Genomic DNA, 27,301 nt, shown 5'->3' on the forward strand with positions numbered 1-27,301 from the left:
GCAAACAATGGGAAAGAAGCAGCTTATCTAAAAATACAGAGAGACTCTTACGCACTGGCGAAGTGGTATAAGAATACGAAAGAGCATCAAACGCACCAATAAGAGGAACAAGTGGATCCACAAGATAAGCCTCAGCATATTTGAGTCACAGACACAAGAAGAGAACATAGAGACATTATGTACAAGCGAATATCCAGGAACTTTGATCCAAAGAACTGAATGATACATTTGGTTGCAGATAAGTACCGTGACAGGATTAAGTCTGATAAGGATCCTTGTAACAGCCTACTGGTGTAGTATAGCTCAGTCAAGCATGAGTGAACGCACGTGATTGATATAAGATTATAGTAGGTAGGAAGCATTATTAGTATAAGTGTTTACAACAATGTTAAAAGCAAAGTAAAATAAAAATTATGTAATACCTTAAAACTGAAAGTAGCACTGTTATTGGGGGTAATAGATTATAATTTTGTTAACAGCAGAGGGTTTTGTAACTCGTTAGGTATTCAATTAATGCTTATGCATGAGAGAGATTTGCATGTAATGGAGATAACAGACATGTAGATCTGTCTCATGCATATTCATTACGGGTATCCTGAACATTCGACTGGCTGGTCGTCCTCCAGGACAGGTTTGAGAACCACTGGTCTAAATCATACATATGTAAGGCTCAGGTAGCCTACAAGAGCCAATAGTAAAGTGAGCTGTCATCCTTAGCAGTGCAGGACGCTGATTACTGTGCTGCTGGATGGCTATGGTTCAGCACATTATCTAAAATGTGGCAAAGTCCTGAAAATGTATCTGCTAGTTAAAAAGGAATTACACTGATGTCTGACTCTGTCATGATATGATACACTAGTAAATCAAAGTGCCTGGAATCTGATCTTTTAATCACTGTAGGGTGCTCTAGCAATCAGGTTGTTAGATTGGTTCATGCTTTCTCTTGGTTCATGCTTTCTCTCGTTTTCATACAGGGCCTCCCACAGACAAATAATCCATTCTGATTTGGATAATGACAAACTGATTTACTAAATAAACTGTAGATTTTAATGCAAAAAAAAAAAAAGATGATAAAGCACATACAATTACGATAGTGTTGTTTAATTGCTTAATAAGAGATGCATATGATACCTCTTTCAGTATAACAGACAATAGCTTACAGTAGCTACAGTAGGTAGACAGACATGCTTAGCTTTATGGTCTGCCTTTTCATCCATCAGTGTAAAGTGTTTTCTTTACTAGTATAGAGACATCCCTCACAATCATCTACTGCATAAAATAGACACTACAAAGGCATCATGAGTGAGGGCCTTTTCTTACCCATAAAGTCCTGCAGTGTGAAGTTCTGGAACCCAGATGACAAGAAAAGAACAGAGCTGTTGAGAACATTTAGTCTCTTGTTAATTCCATTCAACTGAGTGTTCTGGAGTTTATCAAACCAAGCACTGTGTGTCTTGACTGTGCTGTTCATCTCCTGTACACAGTTCCAAATGCTGGAAACATGCTTGTTCAGTCCCTCTTTAATCTTCTTCAGGCTCCCTGACACAGTATCAAGTTTGTCACAAATATTCTCCAGTTTGGACACCCTGTCCTCCAGCCCTCCAGCAGAACGTCTGCAGTCTCTTGTCTCTATCAGCATGGTGCTCCCAAACCTCTCAATTTCCTTAGTAACAGAGTCAAACTTATCCTCACTTTCTCCAATGTGCTCTGTTACTTCCTGCTGGATCTTATTAATCTCTGAAATTATTTTGTCCTTAGTGGTCCCCAGGTCATGAATATCTGTATGGTGCTTCCCCACTGTCTCCTGCAGGTCCTTGATGGTATCATTTAGGGAACTGAAAGACACAATGACCTCTGATAGTTCTCCTTGCATGGATTTCAGATCGAAGTTAGAACTACCTCCAAACACACTAAATCCATCTAGAGCTTTGTTAGAATCAATGAGGTCTTTACCTTCCTCTGCCTTCTTCTGAATGAGTTGGCATGTATTTTTACATTCCTCAACATCCTGCTTAAGCTTGCCTACCTCTTCTTGGAGATTAGAGCAAACCTGGCCACAGCTCTTGTAGTCAAACTGTATCTTGTTTGTGAGTGTTTTCAGATCATTTTCCAACTGTGCTAATTTAACATTAGTCCTATTATGGTATAAAACTATGTCCTTGCCGGTTGAGCCAAATGTTTGTATTCCACTGTTGATGAAAGACATTAGACGATCTTCTAGATTCGTTACATTTAGTTCAACACGAGCTTTCAAGTCAATTATGTCATCCTCCAAACTGTTAACAGTTTCTTTCAGAGAATCATCTGAACTATCCAGCTGTTTAATTATAGAATCAGTAATCTGAATTTTCTCCTCATTATATGCAACCCTTTTTTTCAGATCAGTTAAAGCCTCTGTGCAGCTATTTACTGCAACCTTCACCTGATTCTTGAGATCTTTCATGTCCCAGATTACGTAATTTAGACTTCCCTCATTCTGACTAACAGTACTGTGCAAGAGACTAATGTCCAGAGCAAGGTTGGAGAGGGTCTGGCCAACAGAGTCTTCAAATCCTGAACTGTTGCCAAACTCTGACAATAGTATGTTGATCTTTTCTTCATTTCCATAGATACGGTCGTTAAATTCATTTCTCATTTTGTTGATTTCATCTTGAATGTAGTTTATTCGTTCTTCGCTGTAATGGTAGAAATGCTCCTCTATACTCCTCTGGGTTGTGTTCATCTTGCCTTCAATGTTTTCTAGTCGACTGTTAAAAGTTTGGTCAACATGAGGAACATCAGCTCTGGGCTTTCCACCCAGTTCATTTTCCAAACGCCCATTCAAGTCAATGTAGGAATTGGACACTGAACTTACCTTCCTCTCCACTTCACCTACTTTTTTCCTGAGATCATCTACCTGAGAGCAACAGTCTTTTGGTATATGTGTAGTTATCCCTGTGACATGTCTCTGGATATTTTCCACAGCTTCACGATTTCGCTGATCTACAGAACTAATCAGTTTTTCGATCCCACGCATCCTATCTCTGTCTTCATCTAGCTGCTTTCTGAATCCTTCTATTTCTGAGAGACAAGAAGAGCACGATTGTTGCAATCTTTTCTCTACTTCTCTTAAGATGTCTCCCTTTAGGTCTATAAGCCTCTGATTAATATTTAAATTATATGGTGGAGGAGTTTGCCCATAGACATTGTTGAGGTTTCCTAGTTCCTCATCATGACTTGAGATTCGATTGTCCAACTGCACCAGGTGTTTTTGGATTTCATTGAGAGTTTCTTTCATTTCTGGATGAGCAGCTGCATCTGCTGGTTGTTTGCCATTCAAGGTTGTATCAACTATCCCTTGAATCTCTATTCGGAATTTTTCATTCATGCCCTGCAAGGTTGACTGAAGGTCATGGAGTTCCTTACTCAGATGCTGGACCTTTTCTTCTAGATGCTTAACTTTGTCAGAGTCTACTTGACCTGTGAAGAAATATGACAGGGTTAAGAAAACAAGAACATCTAATTCTAAGATTATTTCTGCAATAATACATCCCCAAATGACAACATGAACAAATAAATTGCATTATAAGTCATTGGTTTAATTTAGTTGCTTTTATTGGTACTATGATTGGTTAAATTTTACTGCAGTTGTTTTTGTTGGTGTTACCTTTTTAGATTGTAAACCACTCTGGTGGGATATCTAGTTTATAGTGCAGTCAAGCAAGTTTATAAATAAATAAATAAATAAATAAATACATAAATACATAAATAAATAAATTATTTTAAAACATTTTCTTCACTCAATGTATAATTAAGCTTTGGAATTAATTGAAAGAGGTGGTGGTGGTAAAAGCTGTTAACATAGAAGGGTTTAAAAAAAAAGTTTGGATACATTCCTGGAAGAAAATCCATAAACCATTATTAAAGTGGACTTGGGGAAAATCTGCTGCTTATTCCTGGGAAAAGCATTATGAAATCTATTACTCTTTTGGGATTCTGCCAGGTACTTCTGACCTGGATTGGCCACTGTTGGGAACAGGATACTGGACTTGGTGAACCTTCCATTTGTCCCAGTATGGCAGTGCTTATGTACTTAGGGGCACATTTACTAAAGCATAGTAAGATTTTGTTCTTACCACACCTTGGGGTAATTCTATAAATGGTGATCAAAGCTAGGCACCAAAAAATGGACACTAAGCTAATATTTTACAATGACTCAGTCACACACCAAATCCATTCTAGAATAATAACATAAGCCTGCAGTTATATACCAAACATTAGACATGACCACTTACACCATGTCTATGGTTGGTGTAAATGCTGATGTCAAAAATCTGCCGTTGGTTTAAAGAAAAGAAACCAAAATGATAAAGGAGATGGGACTCCTCTCATATGAGAAAAGGCTAAAGAGGTTTGGGCTCGTCAGCTTGGAAAAGAGATGGCTGAAGGCAGATATGACTGAGGTGTACAGAATCCCGAGTGGTGTAGAACAGGGTAACAGTGAATTGATTTTTACTCTTTCGAAAAGTACAAAGACCAGGGGACATTCAAGGAAGTTACATGGAAATAGAATAATTAAGCTCTGGAACTCGTTGCCAGAGGATGTGGTAACAGCGGTTAGTGTATCTGGGTTTTAAAAAGATTTGACTAAATACAAATTACAATTCGAATGCAGATCAGGCAATCAACACTCTAATACGAAACAGGATCTGCTGCTGGTAAATGACAGAAATTACCTCCTGCGGAGGTTATCTTCGTATTAGCAGGAAAAAAGGCCTCAAAGAGCTTCCAGGTCATCAATAGATCTGCGGAAGCTACACCGGGTCTCAAGACCCTACTTTCATCCTTGGCCAAAAACCTGCTTTACATTGTTAAATTAACACAAATTGATCGTGGATACAATGTGTATATATATGTGTATTCCACCTTCATAGACAGTTCAATCAGTTATATGTTACTTAGTAACCCACTTATCTTTATAGTGAGAACTCTCAAATCCACGTGTTGTACTGTTTCCCTCTCTTCTTTCTATTATCTATGTGTTAAGACGACGGTGGCCAGTGTTTCGCACGGCTGCTTCAGGGCTTCAATTTCACATTTGTAAGGCAGGTCAGCACTGCTTCTCCACGCTCTTCTGTCAACAGCAGCAGACACTTACAGGGGGATGATCTGAAGCAAACGCCAGCGCTAGAGGCTGTTAGCGCCGGCGTATGTTAACGCCCCATGATCAGAGTCCTCGAGCGTGTGAAACAACACGCTCAAGGGCTCTGAACACAACTAGCATGCAAATGCATGCTAAACAGGGCTAAACATATTCATCCCCAATGATCAGCAGTCAGTGTGCCAAAGATTGGGTCGATGGCCGCGGAAAACCCTATGCCAGCTCCGAGCTGGCGTTAGGGTTTGCAGATCATTGGGGAGGAATGGTGAGCTCTGTCCAGCAGCGCATCGATTTCCCGGCTACGCCACCGAGCCTCCCTCTCCAGGTGGCGTCTCCTCTCCTTGCTGTTGCCCCCTCACGGGCGGCTTCGGCGGGCACCAAGCAGCGGCTCAGGCTCCGCACCACCGTGGACATGACAGCGGAGGGTTGGGGGGACCGAAACAATGCCTTACGGAGCTGCCGCCTGCATGGACAGAGAATGACAAGTGACGGGGGAGGGAGAGAGAGAGGTGGGCTTAGGCTACATCCACCCCCGACAAACTTTCCAGAAAGTCGCCGATGCACACTCCTCACTGGCCCAAGGTCAGCTGTGCTCGCGGGGTTGGCAACATACTGAGCCCCCGGGATTCTTCCGACTGTGATCGGGCAACGGCAAAAAATGAATTGGGGGGAGTAACTTCGTGGGGTCGCCAGGAGTTCAACCAATGGACAAGCAGGAACTCTTTGGCGTCATGATTACTCTTTCAAAGAGCTAGTCTACGGCGCTGGTTGGTGGTTGGGGGGGGAGGAGAAACAGAGAGAGAGAAAGAGAAGAAGATGCGCAAAGCCACAGGGGATGCCGTCGACACTGCCAGGTGGGGACCAGAGCCCAAATAACAACCGGCTGCGAGCCGGCTCCAGCACACCACTGGATACAAGTGCAATAAATAAATAAAAAATAAAAATCTATTGATAAAGATAGTGTAAACCCCCTGGTGGCAGAGCAAGGTATTAAATGATGGTACTAAATATGTCACAGTGTTTCCCCGAAATGACTCAACACCAACCAGGGAGTTTAATAATAAAAAGAAAAGTTTTTTTTTATTAGTGAATTATATTTAAATGCTAATGATATTTTATCAACTTGCAAATTTAACATATGTATTCCAATTACAGGTTAGCAACACAAATCAGTTTAGTCTCTAGAAACATTGAGAGCATCCTCAGATAAGTATAAATATTAGTTACATAAATCATTTAAGTACATTAAATTCCAAAAAACACCAGACTCTTCAAAGTCTCCCCTCTCCTGTCCCACCCAGTAGCAGCACACTTATGATGTGGCTGGCAGATTCCCAAGTCCCACCAGCTGAAAACTCCCAACAACTGTTCCTCCTGCATAACTTGTAAATAGCAGATCTTCGCCTGCAGCAAGCAGTGACTAATACATACTGCTTGCACCGCCCCCACAGCCTTCCCTTTGACGTACTCCTACCTATGCGGAAACAGGAAGTTGCATCACTGGGAAGGCTATGGGAACAACATGAGAAGTGTGCATTAATTGCTGCTCACCGCTTGTGAAAATCTGCTATTTAAAAGATGCGAGAGAGAGGGGATGTTTGAGAGACCATATGGCATGCAGGAGAGACCAAATCACCTGTGGAATGGGGCGGGGTTCTTCTGCCCACCCATCTTGAGCCCAGGCCCACCCAAAATTGGGTGTCTGACTACGCCCCTGCTATATAGAGAGGAAATATCCCAGGAAACTCTTTCGGAGGAGCTCTGAGAGAAGAGGACATTTCTCTGGGTATGTGAACATTTTTTTTGTACTCTGTGCTTTAGTGATTTCAAGGTTGGGGTTTAAAAGAGGTAAGTTAGGTTTACTGATAAGTACAGAATTTAAAAAAAAGCAAACTTTATTAATTAGTCTCCTTACCCTTTTCCTCATAGTTTCTAAAACTTAAACCACAGCATACAGCATTAACAGACACAGCAGGACCTAGTTCAGTCTTAGATGTAACAAATGACTGCTTCTTTGAGCAACTGGTCTAAGAACTGACAAAATGGGAAGCATTTTTGGATCTAGTCATTAGTGCAAAGGTTTTCAAACCAGTCCTTAGGGCACACCCAGCCAGTCGGGGTTTTCAGGATACCCTCACTGAATTCAATGGAGATATCATAAAACCCTGACTAGCTGGGTGTGCCCCGAGGACTGGGTTGTAAATCCCTGTGTTAGTGGAATACAGGGCATAGTATGAGCGGTAACGGTATTGGATCCTCTGGGAAACAGTAACCATAACTTGATCAAATTTGAGCTGATATCTGGAGTGAAATCACTAAAGAAATCTACTGTAGCAGCATTCAATTTTTGAAAGGATGACTATGAAAAAAATGAGGAAAACAGTTAAAAAGAAGCTGGAAGAGTCGGCCGCAAAGGTTAGGACTTTAAATCAGGTGTGGACGTTGTTTAAAAATACCATCGTGGAAGCCCAGACCAGATATATTCCACATATTAACAAAGGTGGAAAGAAGAGCAAATGATAGACGGTATGGGTAAAATGTGACGTGAAAGAGCCTATTAGAGCAAAAAACATCCTTCAAAGAAAGACTTGCTGTGGAGACAAAAACTCATAGTAACACCTTTTTCAGATACATCAGAAGCAGAAAGCTTATGAGGGAATCCATGGGATTGTTAGATCATGAAGGAGCAAAAGGGGCACTCAGGAGGACAAGGCCATAGCGGAAAGATTGAATGAATTCTTTGCTTAGGTCTTTACTGAAGAAGACATAAGAGATCTATCTACCTGTACTAAAGGAAGTTTTGCCTCACTAATATTCTTGATTTCTTTGAAGGCATAAATAAACATGTGGATAAAGATGAGCTGGTTGATGTATGTATCTACATTTTCAGAAAGCTTTTGACAAATTTCCTCATGAGAGACTCCTGAGAAAATTAAAAAGTCATGGAATAGGAGGCAATGTCCTTCTGTGGATTAGGAATTGGTTATTGGGTAGGGTTAAATGACCATTTTTCTCAATGGAGGAGGGTGAATAGTGGAGTGCTGCAGGGATCAGTACTGGGATCAATGCTATATAACATATTTATAAATGATCTGGAAAATGGAATGACGAGTGAGGTGATTAAAGTTGCTGATGACACAAAACTATTCAAATTTATCAAAACATATTCGGATTGTGAAAAATTGCAGGAAGACCATAGAAAACTGGAAGACTGGGCATCCAAATGACAGATGAAATTCAATGTGTACAACTGAAAAATGATGCACATTGGGAAGAATAATCCGAATCATAGTTACCTGATGCTAGGGTGCACCTTAAGAATCAGCACTCAAGAAAAAGATCTAGGTGTCACTACACAATAAGCTGAAATGTTCTGCCTATTGTGTGGTGGAAGCCAAAAATCAAACAGGATGCTAGGAATTATTAGGAAAGGGATGCAAAATAAGACCAAGAATATTATAATGCCTCTGTATCACTTCATGGTGCAACCTCACCTTGAGTATTGCGTTCAATTCTGGTCACCGTATCTCAAAAATGATATAGCAGAATTAGAAAAGGTTCAAAGAAGAGCGACCAGAATGATAAAGGGGATAGAACTCCCCTCATATGAGGAAAGGCTAAAGAGGTTAGGGCTCTTCAGCTTGGAAAACAGACAAATGAGGGGAGATATGATTGAGGTCTATAAAATCCTGAGTGGTGTAGAACGGATAGAAGTGAATCGATTTTTCAATCTTTCAAAAAGTACAAAGACCAGGGGGCATTCAATGAAATTACATGGAAATATATTTAAAATAAATAGGAGGAAATATTTTTTCACTCAAAGAATAGTTAACCTCAGAAACTCACTGCTGGAGGATGTGGTAACAGCGGTTAGTATATCTGGGTTTAAAAAAGTTTTGGACAAGTTCCTTGCGGAAATGTTCTTAGTCCGTTACTGAGATGGACATGGGGGAAGCCACTGCTTACCCTTGGATTGGTAGCATTGAACGTTGCTACTAATTGGGTTTCTACCAGGTACATCTGACCTGGATTGGCACTGTTGAAGCAGGATAATGGGTTAGATGGACCATTGGTCTGACTCAGTATGGCAATTCTTATGTTCTTATGTGCACTGCAACTGGCAGTTAGCACAGGTAAGTGCATCGATGGTAATTGCATTTGTACTCCCTATGAATAACTTACATTGTGGCAAAGAACTTTTCTGTGCCATAATTGTATGGGAAGATGCTGGAAGCACTCCCAACAGTTAGCACACTGGCTTTGCACTTTGTGTGTTCATTTTTGCAACTAACATGTGCTAAGTACAAAACATTAATGCACTTTAGCAGAAGGGCACCGTAAACTCTTGTCCACTAGAAACTGAATTGAGACCATCAACTCATCTGGCAAAAGCTACCCCACTGCCTCTCAATATTGTATTTCCTTTCCTGCTATGATCAAACTTGTTTATCATTGTAAACTGCCTAGCAGCACCTTGTGCAATAGACAGTGTATCATGAAACCGCAAATAAATAGATAAATAAAATAAACTACCACACACAAAATTTAACTGACACTGTATTCAAGTACCTAATTCAGTTTCTGGCCATTTTAGAAAACTTTTATTTTTTTTTTTGCTGAAATTCCAGTTCAATATCTGATGCTCTAAACTGTTGCAGACCATGACTCACCTTCTCCTCCCAATCCACTCAATGAATTCCCACCACTAGACCCAGATAGGTTTGGTCTAGAAGGTTTAGACCGAGGTCTTGATGTTGTAATATCTGTTCCCTGCTGCGGTTGACTCTCCATACAGTCATCACCTGTGTAACCTTGGCAACATCTCCATTCCATATCTGTCACAGTTTTATAAGCCAGTTTGTAACGGGGCCTCATGAAACTGCGATATCTGCAAAAAGAACATAAAGATTTTGAAGGACCAACCCAAGAAGGAACACCATACTTCACATTGTATTAATTCATGTTCAAACATTTGAAAACAAGTTAATGAAGTTCTTCTACCAGATACACATTTCTTTTCAAATTTCTTTCAAATTCAGATTTCTCCTTCTCTTCTTTAAGACCATCCACTTTAAGACCATCTCTCTTTTTTTTCCATCTTATTTCATCTGATCTCTTATCCACATTTTAGGTATAGGATGGTGCCCTTTTATTTATTTTGTGTCCTCTACTAACCTGCTTCCCAACCTTCACTTTCACAGCCCCTATCTTGGAGAATTCATACCCTTTATGATGTGTCCCTTCATTCAGGCGGGAGACGCATGGAGGGGCATAATCGAACGTCACCGGTGAACTAGATCACTGGCGATCTATTTTGGCAGCGGCGCTACAGCTGGCCAGAACCGTATTATCGATAAAGATGGCCGGCTATATATTTTTTTGATAATACGGGTTAGCCCAGCCAAATGCCAGAGTTCGCCGGGTTTGAGATGGCCGGTTTTGTTTTTCACTGATAATGGAAAAAAATGCCGGCGATCTCCAACCCGGCGACATCCAAGGCATTTGGTCATGGGAGGAGCCAGCATTTGTAGTGCACTGGTCCCCCTGACATGCCAGGACACCAACCGGGCACCATAGGGGGCACTTCTAAAAATAAAAAAATATATATACAAATACCTCCCAGGTGCATAGCTCCCTTACCTTGGGTGCTGAGCCCCCCAAATCCCCCCCAAACTCACTCCCCACAACTCTACACCACTACCATAGTCCTTATGGGTGAAGGGGGGCACCTAGATGTGGGTAGAGTGGGGTTTGGGGGGGTTTGGAGGGCTCAACACTTAGCACCACAAGTATAACAGGTAGGGGGGGGGGTGGGCCTGGGTCCACCTGCCTGAAGTCCACTGCAGCCAACATAAACTGTTCCAGGGACCTGCATACTGCTGACAGGGAGCTGGGTATGACATTTGAGGCTGGCATACAGGCTGGCAAAAAAGGTTTTTATTGTTTTAGTGTGGGAGGGGGTTGGTGACAACTGGGGGAGTATGGGGAGATCATCCCCCATTCCCTCCGGTGGTCATCTGGTCAGTTTGGGCACCTTTTTGAGGCTTGGTTGTGAAAATAAAAGGACCAAGTAAAAGCGGCGAAATATTGCTTAACGCCGCTTTTTGCTTTTCCATTATCCGCAAAATTCGGCCATCTGGTAGCCACGCCCATGCCTGCCCATGTCCCGCCTTTGCTTCACCGCCGACATGCCCCTTTGAACTTTCGCTGGCTCAGCGACAGGAAAGCGTCGATGCTGTCAAAAAAGCAGCTTTCGATTATACCGATTTCACCGCTTTTGCGAGATCACCGGCCATCTCCCGATTTGTGTCGTAAGATCGCCGGCGATCACTTTCGAAAATAAGCCGGTTAGTACCCCCTTGTGTTTTATAAAAAGCTATGTTGAACATAGAGCCTTTTGTAAAATACTGGAAGGACACTGGCAAATACATGGGTATTTCATGACAAATCTAGTGGAAGCAGCAATTTTTAAAAAATGGTAAAAAAAAAAAAAAGCATCCTGCAGATTCCTGACTGCAATAATGCAGATAATGAGCTCCTAGTTGGTTCTGCAATCTCAAAGGGATCAATGATGGGATAAAATACCCCCCCCCCCCCACTCCACCTTCAAATCTCCTCCAGTGTCACAAAATTACCCCTACTTAAACCTCTCTGAAATCAAGGTATCAACTCCCACTCTCCTTGAACCCACTGACACTAAGTCACCAGCCCCTCCAAACTCTAATTCTCCCACTGGCTCTTACTGAGGATTTAACTGATGGCTAGTGGAGGGCAAGAGCAATATCTAGACATTCCTGAGCCATCGGTGCCTGGGTTCAAAATGGCACCTATAGACTGTCACCACTAGGGTTTCTTTCCTATAAACTAATCTAAAATAGCTAGTTTTGATTCTGTGCTGGTAGTTCCTTCTTCAACTGTGTTACATTTCTGTTCTGGTGATTCCTAAGTTGTCTTAAAAGTGTTCCCTGCCTTGCAACCGATTTATATGTTGAAGTATTTTCTTTATATCTCCAATATACCGTCAATGGACTCCATATTGTGGACTGTTGTGAGGTTAAGTTTTTCTTATTTCTATTAGAACTATTTTCTATAAATCTCAATTGTAACTAACTGAACTTTCTTTACACGCTTTTTAAGTTTGTTTGATGTATAAATCTAAAAATTAATTTAAAAAAAAGTGTTCCCTGCAACTGTTTTTCTATGGAGGGATGTAATCCAATTAACTGCATTAACAGATCGGCTCTAGCAGGCACTTGTGCTGAGAGGGGAGGAGGGGAAAAGCTGTGTACATCCTGGTATTTTGAGGAAAAAATAAGAAGAGAAAAGGGGTGTGAGATCCAGAGCTTTGCTGCCTTGGACTTGTGAGAGATTTATCAGAGCTGTTTTGGTTTGATTGGTGGCTGTGCTGCTTGTGTTCTGAAAAACAAACAAACTTTTCTTTCTCTATATCTCACCTGAAACAAACGTTAAGGGAAAAAAAATGCTGTTCTTTCTTTCACTGGCTGTACTTTATAAGCCTCTCTCTTTCTATTAACTCCTTTCTAAGCCTTTCTTTCCTATAAACTAATCTAAAATAGCTAGTTTTGATTCTGTGCTGGTAGTTCCTTTTTCAACTGTGTTACATTTCTGTGCTGGTGATTCCTAAGTTGTCTTAAAAGTGTTCCCTGCAACTGTTTTTCTATGGAGGGAAGAAATCCAATTAACTGCATTAACGGATAGGCTCTAACAGGCACTGCTAAGATACAGCCCTCATACCAGAACATGGAAACCATGTTATTCTGCTCATCCGACCTTTTCAATTGACCGCGGGCATGAGGAAAAACACATCGGATCCTCAATATATTGTTAACTTGAATTTGAAAAGGCTTAGGTCAAACCCTACCTCACCAAATAAGTCGGAATTGCAACCTAATATGGAAGAGGATGCAGATCCCATAATGTCAGAATTAAAGGAAATTAAAGAACTTTTACACAACCACATCGCTATGACATGCCTCAGGAATTAGAGACCATCCATGCGCAGATTTGTGCCTCCCAACAATCGATGGAGTTACTTACTACCAGATTGACTACAGTGGAAGCTGCCATTCCACAGTTTCAATCCAGCTCACAGGCTGTGATCAAACTCTATGAAGATCTTGAAGATCTCGCAAATCGAAGCATGCACAATAATATTTGCATACTGGGCTTGCCAGAGGGCACAGAAGGATCGGATATGATTTCCTTCTTGGAGAATTGGTTATCTAAATTTTTAGATGTAGAATTCAGTGCGCCGCTTGAGCTTGAGTAAGCCCACCCCACAAACAGTTATAACTTAGCTTGACATGTTTCTGTGACTATAGCTACACTACACTGTTGTTGCCAATAGCTGAAAACTTTGAAACGTGGATATAAATAAAAATAATCTGGCTGTGCACTATTCTGTACTGTAAGAGCATGTATATGCATTGATAGTGTGTACGATGCAGGTGGGTGTTCATATGGGTGGCGTCTGAGGGAGCATGGAAGGACACACTGTTATGCACATATCTCCTGAATATATTTGCACCAGCTTTATGGCTGGCATAAGAGCTAAATGTTACCCGCATATACACCTGGTAACATCGATATTCTACAAGGGAAAATAGGTACTTTCTATGTGCCTAAACACAGGCACCCCTTTATAGAAATGTTGTCTATAGAATAATAAATGAAATGTTGGAACCACGCTACCTAGTCAACACTACAGCAGACCATTGTTTATCCCAAATGGTTGGTATGGAAACCATTCCAGAGGGTGGATTTAACTGGATAATTGAAGTTCTTCATAATAGAAGTTTTCTGATAAAAGATTTTTGGATTGTATTTCTGCCACATCTTGGATCATATGATGTCAGTCAATATTCTAATATAACCAGTTCTAAGGACTGTAGAAAAATTGTGCTCTATTGTACAATACAGGTAATTTATTTTTTTTGCTTCATAGAAAGAAAAAATGATATACTAATACTACCAACTTTGTGGAACTTTAGAAAATTGATCACAATTTACAATTTTTCACCAAAAGTTACCCAAAATAACCCATGACCATTGTTGGCTGAATCTTGAAAAGATTTACATCCAAACTTTCAACTACCTTAGGGCTCAGTTTCTTAAGCTTTTCACCCCATAGACAGAGAATGAGAAAAATGCCTTACTAACTCAGGTTTAGACTATGAATTTAAATCTGCAGTAGTAAAATCCACAATCTCAGAATCCTAATTAATCCTATCCCTCTCCTAAAGCCTCTCTTATATTAGGCAGTACTGAGGAACTACCACAAGGGGGCAGAACTGACCTGCTGCTTAGACTGTGACATGAGTACTGGTCATAGCTTGGTGTTTACAAATATAGTTGCATGGACATGTTTTCACACTGTCTCTGAACAAAGGACAGTTATCTATTTCCTGCCAGGTGCTATTGTGGAAATCAGCCGGGCAGCCTCCTTTACTGTATAATCAATCCTTACCAAAAATAGTTCAGAGCTACCATAAGCTTTCTGACGTGAGAGGGGAGGGGAATTCATCAAGCAGCATTATGGCCTTAACACACCACAACGCACATGAAGGGAATTAGTGCATGCTAAAGGCCAGATTCTATATATGGCGCCTAAAATATCCACGCATAAAACAATTCTGGCTAAGCGTATTCTATAAGTGGCGCCTACATTTAGGCATGGTATATAGAATATGCTTAGTTGATATCCTAGCGCCTAAATCTACACACTTCCATTTACACCAATGAAAACATGGTGTAAATCCTGAAACATAGCTTTAGGTGCAGAGGGCCATATTCTACAACAACGCACATAAATTTTGGAATGCCCACAAAATGCCCATTTCTCCACCCATAACCATGCCCCTTTTGAACTGCACGCATTAGAATTTAGGCACAGTATGTTACTGAACACGCTTAGCAAGTTATGTGCATAAATTCTAATTATTGCCAATTAGTGCTTATTATTGCTTATTAAGTGCCGTTATTAAGGCTGATTAGCTTGTCAAGCCAATTAATTTATGCGTCTTGTTATGGATTTTGGCACAGAACTCTAGGTGTGCTATATAGAATCCAGCAGTAAATGCTAAAAACCCATAAGTATAGGGTTTTTAGCATTTAGCATGTGCTATTCCTTTAACACGCGTTAAGGCCATAACACCACTTGATGAATTCCCCCTTTAGGCACTTAACAATAAATACCCTACAGCATGGCTTCCCAAACCTGGTCCTGGACACATCCCAGCCAGTCAGGTTTTCAGGATATCCACAATGAATACTCATGAGAGAGATTTGCATGCACTAACTCCACTGCATGCAAATCTCTCTCATAAATATTCATTGTAGATATCCTGAAAACCTGACTGGTTAGGGTGCCTCCAGGACCAGGTTTGGGAACCACCGCACTAAACTTACCCCAAACTTACACCGCACCGCACTAAACTTACCCCAAACTTACTTATTAGAATTTATTTACTGACTTTTTGAAGGAATTCACTCAAGGAGGTGTACAGTAAGAATAAATCAAACATAAGCAATAGACAATTATAGCAGTAAAAATATTCAAATAACAATACAAAGTATGGCATAGTACACTACTTACAATGTCAACACAATCCTGCTTATAATCGAAAGAGAAAAACGCCTATATTGCGACCCAAATCGGGAGATGGGCGTCTTTCTCCCATGGGCGCCCAAATCGGTATAATCGAAAGTCGATTTTGGGTGTTTCCAACTGCAATCCGTCGCGGAAACAGGTAAAGTTGACGGGGGCGTGTTGGAGGCGTGGTGAAGGCGGAACTGGGGCGTGGTTATCAGCCGAGGAGAGATGGGCGTCTTTAGCTGATAATTGAAAAAAAGGCGTTTTTACCGCGATTTTGGGTCACTTTTTTTGGACCCTTTTTTTTTCACGAACAGGTCCCAAAAAAGTGCCCCAACTGACCAGATGACCACTGGAGGGAATCGGGGATGACCTCCTGGGACTCCCCCAGTGGTCACTAACCCCCTCCCACCAAAAAGACCCCACTTTAAAAACTTTTTTTCCAGCCTGTATGCCAGCCTCAAATGCCGTACCCACCTCCATGACAGCAGAATGTGTTCTATCCTGTGATAGCCTTTCCCTGGTTCTGATGTGGCTCTCGGGTGAGTGTGACACCTTTTCTGTTATGCGCACTGCAGAGTCACATCAGCAATGCATTGTGGTGGGTGTAGGGTATTGGGCTCCGTGATTCCACTAGCTTGTGGCAAATGCTCACGATGTTGGTAGTTGGTAGGCTCTACTCCCATGGTGCTTTTCCCCCTGCTTACTGGGTCAGAGTGTGCCCTGTTTTGTTTCCGGTAGTCCATGAGGTAGTGGCCATTTTTGTAAGCCAGTTTTAGATCCCTTTCACGTGTTAGCCACGTTACAGAACTTAGTTCTTACCTTGAATGTGGCTGAAAGAGGGCATTGTACACCATTCTGCCAGCTCGGACCTACTGCTCATCTCAGTACCAGGGAGACTCGTTGCCAGTGGGGCACAACCTCTGATCTGCAGTTAACTGTGAGTAAGCGTGCTTATTCCAATAAAGGACGTTTTCGAAGAGATTAGTCTTCAGGTGTCAACTGGTGTGCCAATGTTATATAGCAGCAACAAGTCCTAGAGGCCTGTGTGTATGCAGGTCCCTGGAGCACTTTTAGTGGGTATCGCAGTGCACTTCAGCCAGGTGGACCCAGGCCATCCCCCCCTACCTGTAACACTTGTGCTGGCCTCCAAAACCCACTGGACCCACATGTAGGTGCCCCTTTCACCCCTAAGAGCTATGGTAGTGTTGTATATTTGTGGGTAGTGGGTTTTGGGGGAGGGGGGTTGGGTGCTCAGCATCCGTGGTAAGGGAGCTATGCATGTGGGGGCGTTGTCTGAAGTTCACCGCACTGACCTCTAGGGTGCCCAGTTGGTGTCCTGGCATGTCAGGGGGTCGAGTGTACTATGAATCGTGGCCCCTCCCATGACCAAATGGCTTGGATTAGGACGTTTTTGAGCTGGGCGTTTTTAGTTTCCATTATTGCTAGAAAAAAACAAACGCCCAGCTGAAAAACGTCCATTTTTTCAAAAATACGGTCTGTCCTGCCTCTTCACGTACCCGTTTTCGGACATAGACGCCCATGGAGATAGGCGTTCACGTTCGATTATGCCCCTCCACATGTAATAGAACGTTTTAATTGACAGTGTAGGGTATAAGCAAAGATGGAACATATAGATAGGTAAGGGAGTAAGAGGAGTTAGAAAATAAGCTGACTAATTTAAAGAAAGGTCCACATGAGGTCAGAGAGATGGTTAAATATTATGTTAGCTAGGGTATGAGTGGATAAACATGTCCTGCTGCAGTTTCTGCAGTCCGTGTGACTCCCTGTGTGTGTGTGTGAGTGAGACTAACAAGTTAGTTACTTCTTCCATTCAAGGCCTGGTTGAAGAGCCAAGCTTTCACCTGCTTCCTGAAGTAGAGATAGTCTAGTGTTAAGCGGAACCTTTCAGGGAGTGCATTCCAGAGTGTGGGGACTACTCCGGAGAAGACTTGCTTCACATCCTGTAATGTCTTTTGGAGAGGGTGTGGTTAGTGATAGTCCTTGAGAGGACCTTAGAACGTCTGCTGGAGACACTCCAATGCAGTCAGAGTTTTAGAATATCACAATGAATAGACACAAGCCAAACTTGATTATATTGGTGACCCAATCTATGCAAATTTATCTCATGCATAGTCATTGTGGCTATCCTGAAACTCCCAACTGGATTACAGGGTTTACTACTAAAGACTGGGGAAACCCTTTCCTAGGCAAAAACAGAAAAAGTGGAGATAGGATAGAAATAGTCAAATATCTCAGAGATATAAAAGTATACTAAGGGGCTTTTTTACTAAGCTGCAGTAAAAGGGGACCTGTGCTAGCATTACCAAATGTTTTTGACACATGCTGAGGCCCCCTTTTACCGAGTATGCGCAACATGGGGTACAAGAAGCCGCAGGGCAGGCAATGCAGCAGACTGAAGAACAGCATTGGAGGAAGACTTCTTCTGCTGGTGGAGCCTGAGAACCCCCGCCAGCCAAACCAGAGGCCCCGGCCCAAAGCCCTGTGTCTGCTCCTCCCTAGGGTTACCATATCTTGTCCCCCCAAAAGGAGGACACATGCCCCGCCCCCACCACACACCCGCCCCGCCCCCTTTCACACCCCACCCTGCCCCTTTCACGCCCTACCCTGCCCCCTGTCACATTTTCCCCTCCCCCCTCTCACACACCCCTGTCACCCCACCTCCCTGTCACCCCCCTCCCCTTACCTTACTACTGCCCTGGTGGTCTAGTGACCTCTTTGGAGCAGGAAAGAGCCCCTTCTTTCCTGCCCGGAGCGCTGCCCTGCATGCATCCTTCCTATTGCTGATCTCTGCGCCGATTCAAAATGGCCGCCAAGAGTTGAAGTCTTGCGAGGTCACTTCAACTCTCGGTGGCCATTTTGAATCGGCGCCGAGATCAGCAACATGAAGGATGCATGCATGGCAGCGCTCCGGGCAGGAAAGAGGGGGCTCTTTCCTGCCCTGAAGGCGGAAGAGGTCACTAGACCACCAGGGCTGTAGTAAGTAAGGGGAGGGGAGGCTAGCAATCTGCCCATTTGTCCGGATTTCTGGACAAACGGGCTGGCCGTCCTATAGGGCGACCCGCCCACCAGCCTGCCCGTTTGTCCAGAAATCCGGACAAATGGGCAGATTGGCAAAACCTGCCCGGTTGCCCGGACATGTCCTCAAAAACAGGACATGTCTGGGTAAATCCGGACATATGGTAACCCTACTCCTCCTCAGCCTCTAAGGGGGGCCCGGCGCTGGAGGTTTCTCTCTTCTGCTCCTGTCGGGAGGTGATCATCTGAGTCCCATCAGGAGCAGGAAAGAGAGAGAGAAACACTGGCGCCGGGCCCCTCTTGGAGGCGGTGCCTGGGGGAATTTTGCCCTCCCTGTCCCTCTCTCAGCGGCCCTGGAAAAATGGGGTGGGAAGTGAGAAACCAATGAGAGTCTGCTTTAAAGACTAGATACAACTGAGCTGATCTTATTTTCCATTGTTTGTATCCTTACAACATTAGCAGTTTAACTGTAAAGAAAACACATGGGGGAGGAGGGAGGGATGAGTCTCTAATAGAGGGGAGACACCTAATTTCATGAGAGGTAAGGCTTCCTGCAGGAAGTGAGTTGTGTATATGGTTTATACTGATATCTGAAGGTTATTTTTTACAGCCATATATATTAATGTTAATGTGTTGAGGTGTGAATTTGCACACACATCTTTGTTTATTTTGTGCTCATGACTATTCTATTTTATTCTGCGATTTCTATTCCATTTTTAACTTGCGATTCAAAGTGGATCACAGAGCACAGAAATATCCAAACCGGATAGAATTACATTAAAATTAATAATATTAATAAAAAATATCCACCTATCATTTTTATAAAACATAACAGTTGCTCTTATTGGTATGCCTTGTTGAATAGGTGGGTCTTAAGGGATTTGCGGAAGTTAATTAGTTCATAAGTAGTTTTTAGGCTGCGCGGTAATGCGTTCCACAACTGTGTACTCAGGTAAGAGAAGTTAGACGCATGCGTTAGTTTGTATTTTAGGCCTTTACAACTGGGGAAGTGCAGATTAAGGAATGTTCGAGATGACCTGTTAGCGTTCCTGGGTGGCAGGTCTACCAGATCTGACATGTAGGCTGGGGCATTTCCGTGGATGATTTTATGAACTAGGGAACATATCTTGAACGTGATGCGTTCTTTAAGTGGTAGGTAGACTATTCCATATTTTTTGCCTTGGAAGGCAAAAGAATGTTCCCAAACAGACTTCAATTGCATGTATTTTTTTACAGAAGGGACATCCAGAGACAGATTTTTTAGAACTCCTTAGATGCTGTCTGTGACTTGGGAACAGTGGCGTACCAAGGGGGGTGGGGGGCGGTGGGGGCGGTCCGCCCCGGGTGCCAGTGGGTGGGGGGTGCTCCGCTCCCGCCGCCTCCTTTAAACAAAAATCGGCGAAGCAGCGTCGCAGGCAGCGCCTCGCCTGCCCTGCTTGTGAAAAAATCAAATCCCCTTCTCCTCGTCTTGACGTCTTGACATTCACTCGGGTCTTCCAATCAATCACTATGTCCTGCCCTCCTCTAAGGTAAATTCCGCGAGGGCGGGCGGGACATAGTGATTGATTGGAAGGCCCGAGTTGACGTCAAGACGAGGAGAAGGAGATTTGATTTTTACAAGCAGGGCAGACGAGGCGCTGCCTGCGATGCTGCTTCGCAGATTCAGACAGTAGTGAGAACAGGACTGAGGTGGGGAAGGAGAGAGGCGAAAGGGACTCGGGTGGGGGTGTTCAGTGGGGAAAAGGGGAGGGGAGAAGGGGACTGGGGTGGGGATCTCAGACAGGGGAGGGGGAGGGGAGAAGGGGACTGGGGTGGGGGTCTCAGACAGGAGAAGGGGAGGGGAGAAGGGGACTGGGGTGAGGGTGTTCAGAGGGGAGAAGAGGACTGGGGTGGGGGTCACAGACAGGAGAAGGGGAGGGGAGAAGGGGACTGGAGTGGGGATCTCAGACGGGAGAAGGAAGGGGAGGGGAGAAGGGGACTGGGGTGGGGGTATTCAGAGGGGAAAAGGGGAGGGGAGAAGGGGACTGGGGTGGGGGTCTCAGACAGGGGAGGGGAGAAGGGGACTGGGGTGGTGGTCTCAGACAGGAGAAGGGGAGGGGAGAAGGGGACAGGGTGGTGGTCTCAGACAGGAGAAGGGGAGGGGAGAAGGGGACTGGGGTGGGGGTGTTCAGAGGGGAGAAGAGGACTGGGGTGGGGGTCACAGACAGGAGAAGGGGAGGGGAGAAGCGGACTGGAACTGGGGGCTGAAAAAAAGGGGCAGAGAGAGAGGGGACAGATCCTGGATGGAAGGGGGAGCGAGAGGGAGGGCAGACCCTGGATGGATGGGAGAGGGAGGGCAAATGGTGGATTGAAGGGGCAGAGAGAAAGGGCAGACAGTGGAGTGGATGGAAGGAAAGGGCAGACAGTGAATGGAAGGGGCAGAGATAGAGGGCAGATGTGGATGGAAGGGGCAGGGTGAGAGGGCAGACATTGGATGGAGGGGACAGCAGAGAGGGCTGACACTGGATGGCAGAGAACGAAGACAGATGCTGGATGGAAGGAAGATGGTGAAAAGAAGATGAGGAAAGCAGAAACCAGATACAACAAACTGTAAATAAAATATATATTTTTGTTTTTTGCTTTAGGATAAAGTAGTATTGTAGCTGTGTTAATAAATGTTTATAATAGAACATGTAAACAAGGTAATCTTTTTATTGGACAAATTTAATAAATTTTGACTAACTTTCGGAGAACAAAACCCCCTTCCTCAGGTCAGGATAGGCTACTGTAACAGCACTATACTGTACTGACCCGAGGACGGAGGTTTTGGCCTCTGAAAGCTAAATGTATTAGTCCAATAAAATGGTATTATTTTACTTTCTATATTTGTTTTATTTCTATTTGTTAATTTGTAAAGTGGTGATTGGTACTTGTTAGGTTTTTTTTTCAAATTTACATCTGCTGTCTTTATATTTTGCACAGTACTAGGGGACAGTTTCTGTTTCTGTGGTGTTGCATTGTATGCAGAGTCTGGCATTGGGGGTTCAGTTTAATTTTTGTCTAAATAGAAAGTTTATGATTACTTATCCTATAGTGGATTAGGGTGTATCTGTGTTTGTGAAAAAGACATGGCTTTCAGTTGGCATTGACTGTGCAGGATCTACGATCTGTACTATTCTGTCTGGTTTCGTTTTACAATAGGTGAATTGATGTTCTAGTGCTCACTGTAGTGTTTAAGATGCTTTCCTTTTCCTTGTGTGACTCGTAGAAATGACTGCTTATGGTATGGTAGAATTGCTCTAAAGGTCCTGAGTGTTTTGTATTCTTGGCATGCCTAGTACTGGATTTATTTTTTTGGGGGGGGGGGGGGTGTTAAAAAATGACCGGCCCCGGGTGTCAACTACCCTAGGTACGCCACTGCTTGGGAATATAAACTAGTTTCCTACCATAACTGAATTAGCACCATAGATCAGACAGGCTATTTTAAATTGAATTTGAGGTTCCAATCTTAGCCAAAGTAAGTTATTCAACAGGGGGCTAACTTCACAAAACCTGCCTGATCCAAAGATTAATCTAGCAGCTATATTCTGCAGAAGTTGGTGTCACTGCATTTGTTGTGTATTTATGCCACAATATGAAGAAATACAATAATCCAATAATGGAAACAAAATTGCCCTCAAATTATGGAAACAAAATTGCTCTCAAATTCCTTAGGTGAAAAAAGAATTTCCTTACCATAGCATTAATCTGGTGTTCATAAAATAGCTTAGAATCTAAAATTGTACCAAGTACTTTTGATTTATTATCAATTTTTAAAGAAGTATCTTAGGAATGATTTATTATTTCAGACGAGACCTTTTGCTGATCACCAAACCATACTAACTTTGTTTTCTGTGCATTAAATTTGAGAAAGTTAGCTGAAGCCCAATCTTTTTACTATTTTTAAATAATGCCATAGGAATTAAAAAAAAGTATTGCACAAAGAATCTTGAACAGGGCACAAAACAAAAACGTCATCCGTACACGATAATGAAAAAATGTTTAAAAACTGTAAGTGACCTCTCAAACAGCTCATGTAAACATTAAAAAGTTTAGGCGACAATGGGGACCCTTGAGGGACACCGTAGTTCGGCTTCCAACCCTTTGATGCTACACCATTCTTCAAAACGCTATTGGCCCTGTTTATTAAGCAGTGCTAAGGCCACACTAACATTTTTAGTGCGCGCTAATGATTAGCACGCGCTAAATGCTAAAGTCGCCCATAGAAACATATGGGCGACTCTAGCATTTAGCACAAGCTAATTTTAGCACATGCTAAAAACACTAGTGCACCTTAGTAAACAGGGCCTATATTGTCTATTTCCCAAAAAGGACAAAAACCATGTAGGATCTGATCCCCAATACCCATTTCACTCAATCTGAAAAGCAGCAAATCATGATCCATTCCGTCAAATGCCGCGGGAATATCAAATTGCAATAGGGCACCTTCTGTACATATATTTGCATGTCTGGCTTCGCTTTTCTGGGAGTATACATCTTCCTCAATTTGCCCTTTCAGCCCCACTGCTCCCTTACTGGAAGCTCACTCTAATAACCTCTCCCTCTTCTGTTGCCAGCACTTTGTCCTTCCTGTCAGGAATTTGAACACGTCTTTCAAGCTGATAACTGATATTTTGATTGAGATATTGTAAAACCGCTCTGAAATGCTACTCATTAGATGGTCTATCAAGCATTAATAAACTTGGAAAACTGAATCTTGACGCTCTGAAGAATAGAAGAAGCGGAGATACAGTGGAGACAAATGTGTTCCCCTGTGAAGGTGGGGAGGGTCTTTGGTCTCCGCTTGTGATGGGTGCTCAATGAATAATGGAATTAGTTTGGGTCGAAAATGATTGATGCTAGAAAATGTAACAAAAATGGTCTGCTGTCTGTTAATAGCAGAACAAATAACTGCTCTTTATTCACTTCTATATTTCTGTGCAAACATTTAGGCGGTAATTTTGAGTAACTTGCACAGGTGAAAGGTCCATGGTATTTTGCAAGTAGTTTGCATTTGAAAAATAACCACAAGGTGGGTGAGTGGAAAAGTACTCACAGATCTTGCTCAGATCTATACATCTATTTTCTCTCCCCTGGCTCATCTCAGTTCCCTGGGTGGGCCATTTTGGAGTCAGTGAAATCTAACTGAGCTACCAATGAAAACAATGTGACTGTAAGTAACCTCTGTAACCTCTCAAACTGTAAGTAACCTCTCAAATGGCTCATGTAAACATTAAAAAGTTGAGGTGAAAATGGGTACCCTTGGGTAAGTACCAAATTTTCAAAGGGATCTAGCTGGATAACTAAGGAATATCAACGTGAGCTACCCTTAAGACGGGTTATGTTACCACAAGTTGTGCTATTTTACACAGGGCCCCATTTTAAGCAATGAGACCCTTTGCTAAAATAACACGACTTGTGCTAAAATAACCCATCTTAATGGTAGTCCATGTTGCAAACTTCCCCTCTTAGTCAACTAGATCACCCCAGGATGAAAACTACATCTTTCACTTCAGCTAAATCAATCTGCCTGCTGATTCATATGTAGAGCGAACTTGTCAGGTAATTTCTTTGTCATCCAGCTAAATCCCTTTGTTACAGTACAAGTCCAAAAATCTGGATGCCAGAATCCGAACCACCCGAGAATCAGGCTCCTTTGAAACTGAGAAATCTGGACCATGCAATAATCTAGACTCCTTGAAACCCAAACCTTTCCTGGTAAATGTAGCTGTAGAGCCGTAAGCACAGGACCATTTTCCTATGTTCATTGCTCCTAGATCTGCTGGCCCCACTCCCTCCAGTACAGAAAGTTTACATCATAGGGCATGAGACCAGCAAACCTAGCAGCAATGCATGCAGGGAAATGGTCCCATGCCTGCATCTTTACAGTTGTTTTTATAAAGCTGGTTGAGGACAGCAGCAAGAGGAAAAGTGCGAGGGAGGGGAAACACTATAGAGAGGACATTGAAATTAGGAGCAGAAGAGTACTCTGAATCTGTGCTATTAAGGCTGGGAACACTCAAAATCTTCCTTTGGTTTTTGATTCTCAGTCCCCTTCTCCTAATGTGGTATAGTTTGATGAGATCCTATATAATAATTCTCACCTCCAACAGGATGTGCCTGGGACCGTGCCTGCCGGAAGTGGTCTGCTAGGCAGGCACACACTGACCTCAGTGACATCAGTGACAGACAATTTGGCAAAGCAAAACAATCTGAGTGCTGGCCATTAGGACACAGGGTTGATAGGAGAGTTTTAAAAGACTGAAGGAACCGAAAGTGTTAAATGGGGGGAGGGGGGAGTTCTGAACGACTGAAAGACATGAACATTTGGGAAAGGAAAACAATCTGAGTGTTGGCCATTAGGACACAGGGTTGATAGGAGAGTTTTAAAAGACTGAAGGAACCGAAAGTGTTAAATGGGGGGAGGGGGGAGTTCTGAACGACTGAAAGACATGAACATTTGGGAAAGGAAAACAATCTGAATGCTGGCCATTAGGACACAGGGTAGATAGGAGAGTTTTAAAAGACTGAAGGAAACAAAAGTGTTAAACTGGAGAAGGGGGGGGGGGGGGGTTGAATGACTGAAAGACATGCAAATTTGGGAAAAGAAAACAATCTCAATGCTGGCCATTAGCACACAGGGTACATAGGAGAGTTTTAAAAGACTGAAGGAACCAAAAGTGTTCGGGGGGGGGGGGGGGGGGGGCAAGTTCTGAATGAATGAAAGAAATGAAAATTTACCAGAGGAAGACAATCTGAATGCCGGGCATTTGTACACAGGGTAGATAGGACACTTTTTTTTAAAAAAATGAAGGACGTAAAAGTATTACATCTTGGGGGAGGGGTGAGGAGGAAAGCGGTGGGGTATCCAGATACTGAGCGTTAGGGCCATGGGGGTACATAGACTTTTGAAAGCCTTAAGGAACCCAAAGTGTGGGAAGGAGGAGGAAAAGGAGGGGAGGGAACGGGGTGAGGGGCATTAGGAACAGGGGAGGGGGCCCTGTCACACACTCTCATTCTCACACACACACTGTCACACAGACAGTGTCACTCTGTCACACACCCGCACATTCACTCTGGCTCTCTCTCTCAAACATACACACTCCCAGGAAAACCTTGCTAGCGTCCGTTTCATTCGTTCCAGAAACGGGCCTTTTTTACTAGTATAATATATTTTTGCTGTAAATATACCCATTTTAATACACATTCTCTATTTGTTTAATGAATAAAACAACAGACTTTGCCTGTTTATCTCTTCACTGTTCTTCCTTAAATTTGAATTTTAAAAGTACTGCCTGAGTATCCAGAAAATCCAAATATCCAAACCCACCCAATTTTTGGATTTCTACTGCATTTAGATATATTTCATGTCTTTTTCATTGGAGAGTTACACTGTGGTAAATAGGAGTTTCTTTGTCCAAAGGGGTTTAAAAAATAAGGGCTAGAATTAGTAAAATGTGCTGCCACACTAGATCTCATTTGATGCAATAATTAATGCCTTCTGTTTATTCCCGCCAATATTCCACGCTCTTTAACCAGCCAGAAACTGTCACTGACTGGTTAAATAGTGTTTCAGTGCCTAACAGCTAATACTCAATGAGAAATAACTGGTTATCTCTACTGAATACTGCCAGTTAGCGGCAAAAAGATAACTGGCTATATTGCACAATAACCAGCAATATTCACTGGTGACCAACTAAGTTTAGACAGAAAGCCCTTAATCCAGCTAAGTACATTACCGCCTATTCCAAAAGAATTGACTTAACCATTACCTTTAAAGCTTTCTGGATAGTTTTTCCGCAATACTTATCTAATCTCACCATTCCCTACTCACCAATGCATTTACTACAATCCTTAAATGATTGTTGTTTAATCTTTCCTAATCCTAAGCAAGCCATTCTTGAATCAACTAGGCATTGTGTATTTTATTCTGCTGCTCCATTCCATTGGAACTCTCTCCCTTGTGATATCAGAGCTGAATTCTCCTTTTCCTTCAGTGCCCTTGTAACCCTCTTTTGTATAATCCTAGCTTTGTGGAATACATGTGTATGCTTTCCTGTCAAGAGATTGTAGTTCTTTTCATTGCTTCTTATTATTATGTTTATTTTACACTGCCTAGATCTAGCCGCTAGTTTAAGGCAGTATATCAAGTTTCCTAAATAAATTTCAATACTCACATTACAGCTCTTGGGCATTGGATCTGACCCCAGGTACAGGGCTGATAATCAGGCTTGACATAGGCCTCGACCCCATCCTCTACCACACAGCTTACACTCCGAGTCACCACATAGGCACACCAGTTCCTGAAAGCAGAGAAAGCTCATCAGCTGGTTGTTATCTCACACATATAAGAGGAACAGACTTTTTCACTGATACTTCAAATCAATGTCTTTGTAAGCAGTAGCAATGGGAAAGATGGTTAAACAATTAGATTACTGTACTAATAATACTGCAGTTAACAACCTTATGCAAATGACCTCTTCCTCAGGAAT

General features: G+C 42.7%; 1 protein-coding gene across 1 annotated transcript in view; it reads right to left on the minus strand.

The window, feature by feature from the left end:
* The window catches only part of EMILIN1 (elastin microfibril interfacer 1), a 102,203-nt gene that overhangs the window by 9,201 nt on the left and 65,701 nt on the right, over positions 1 to 27,301 (minus strand). Inside the window, exons 2-4 of the mRNA XM_030198621.1 lie at positions 26,987 to 27,112; positions 9,811 to 10,028; positions 1,321 to 3,459 (exon numbers count right to left, since the gene is read on the minus strand). Coding sequence (XP_030054481.1) covers positions 1,321 to 3,459; positions 9,811 to 10,028; positions 26,987 to 27,112 — 2,483 coding nt within the window. The remainder of the gene's footprint in view (positions 1 to 1,320; positions 3,460 to 9,810; positions 10,029 to 26,986; positions 27,113 to 27,301) is intronic.

This window comes from Microcaecilia unicolor, chromosome 3, assembly GCF_901765095.1.
Source record: "Microcaecilia unicolor chromosome 3, aMicUni1.1, whole genome shotgun sequence".
NCBI classification, from domain to species: Eukaryota; Metazoa; Chordata; class Amphibia; order Gymnophiona; family Siphonopidae; genus Microcaecilia; species Microcaecilia unicolor.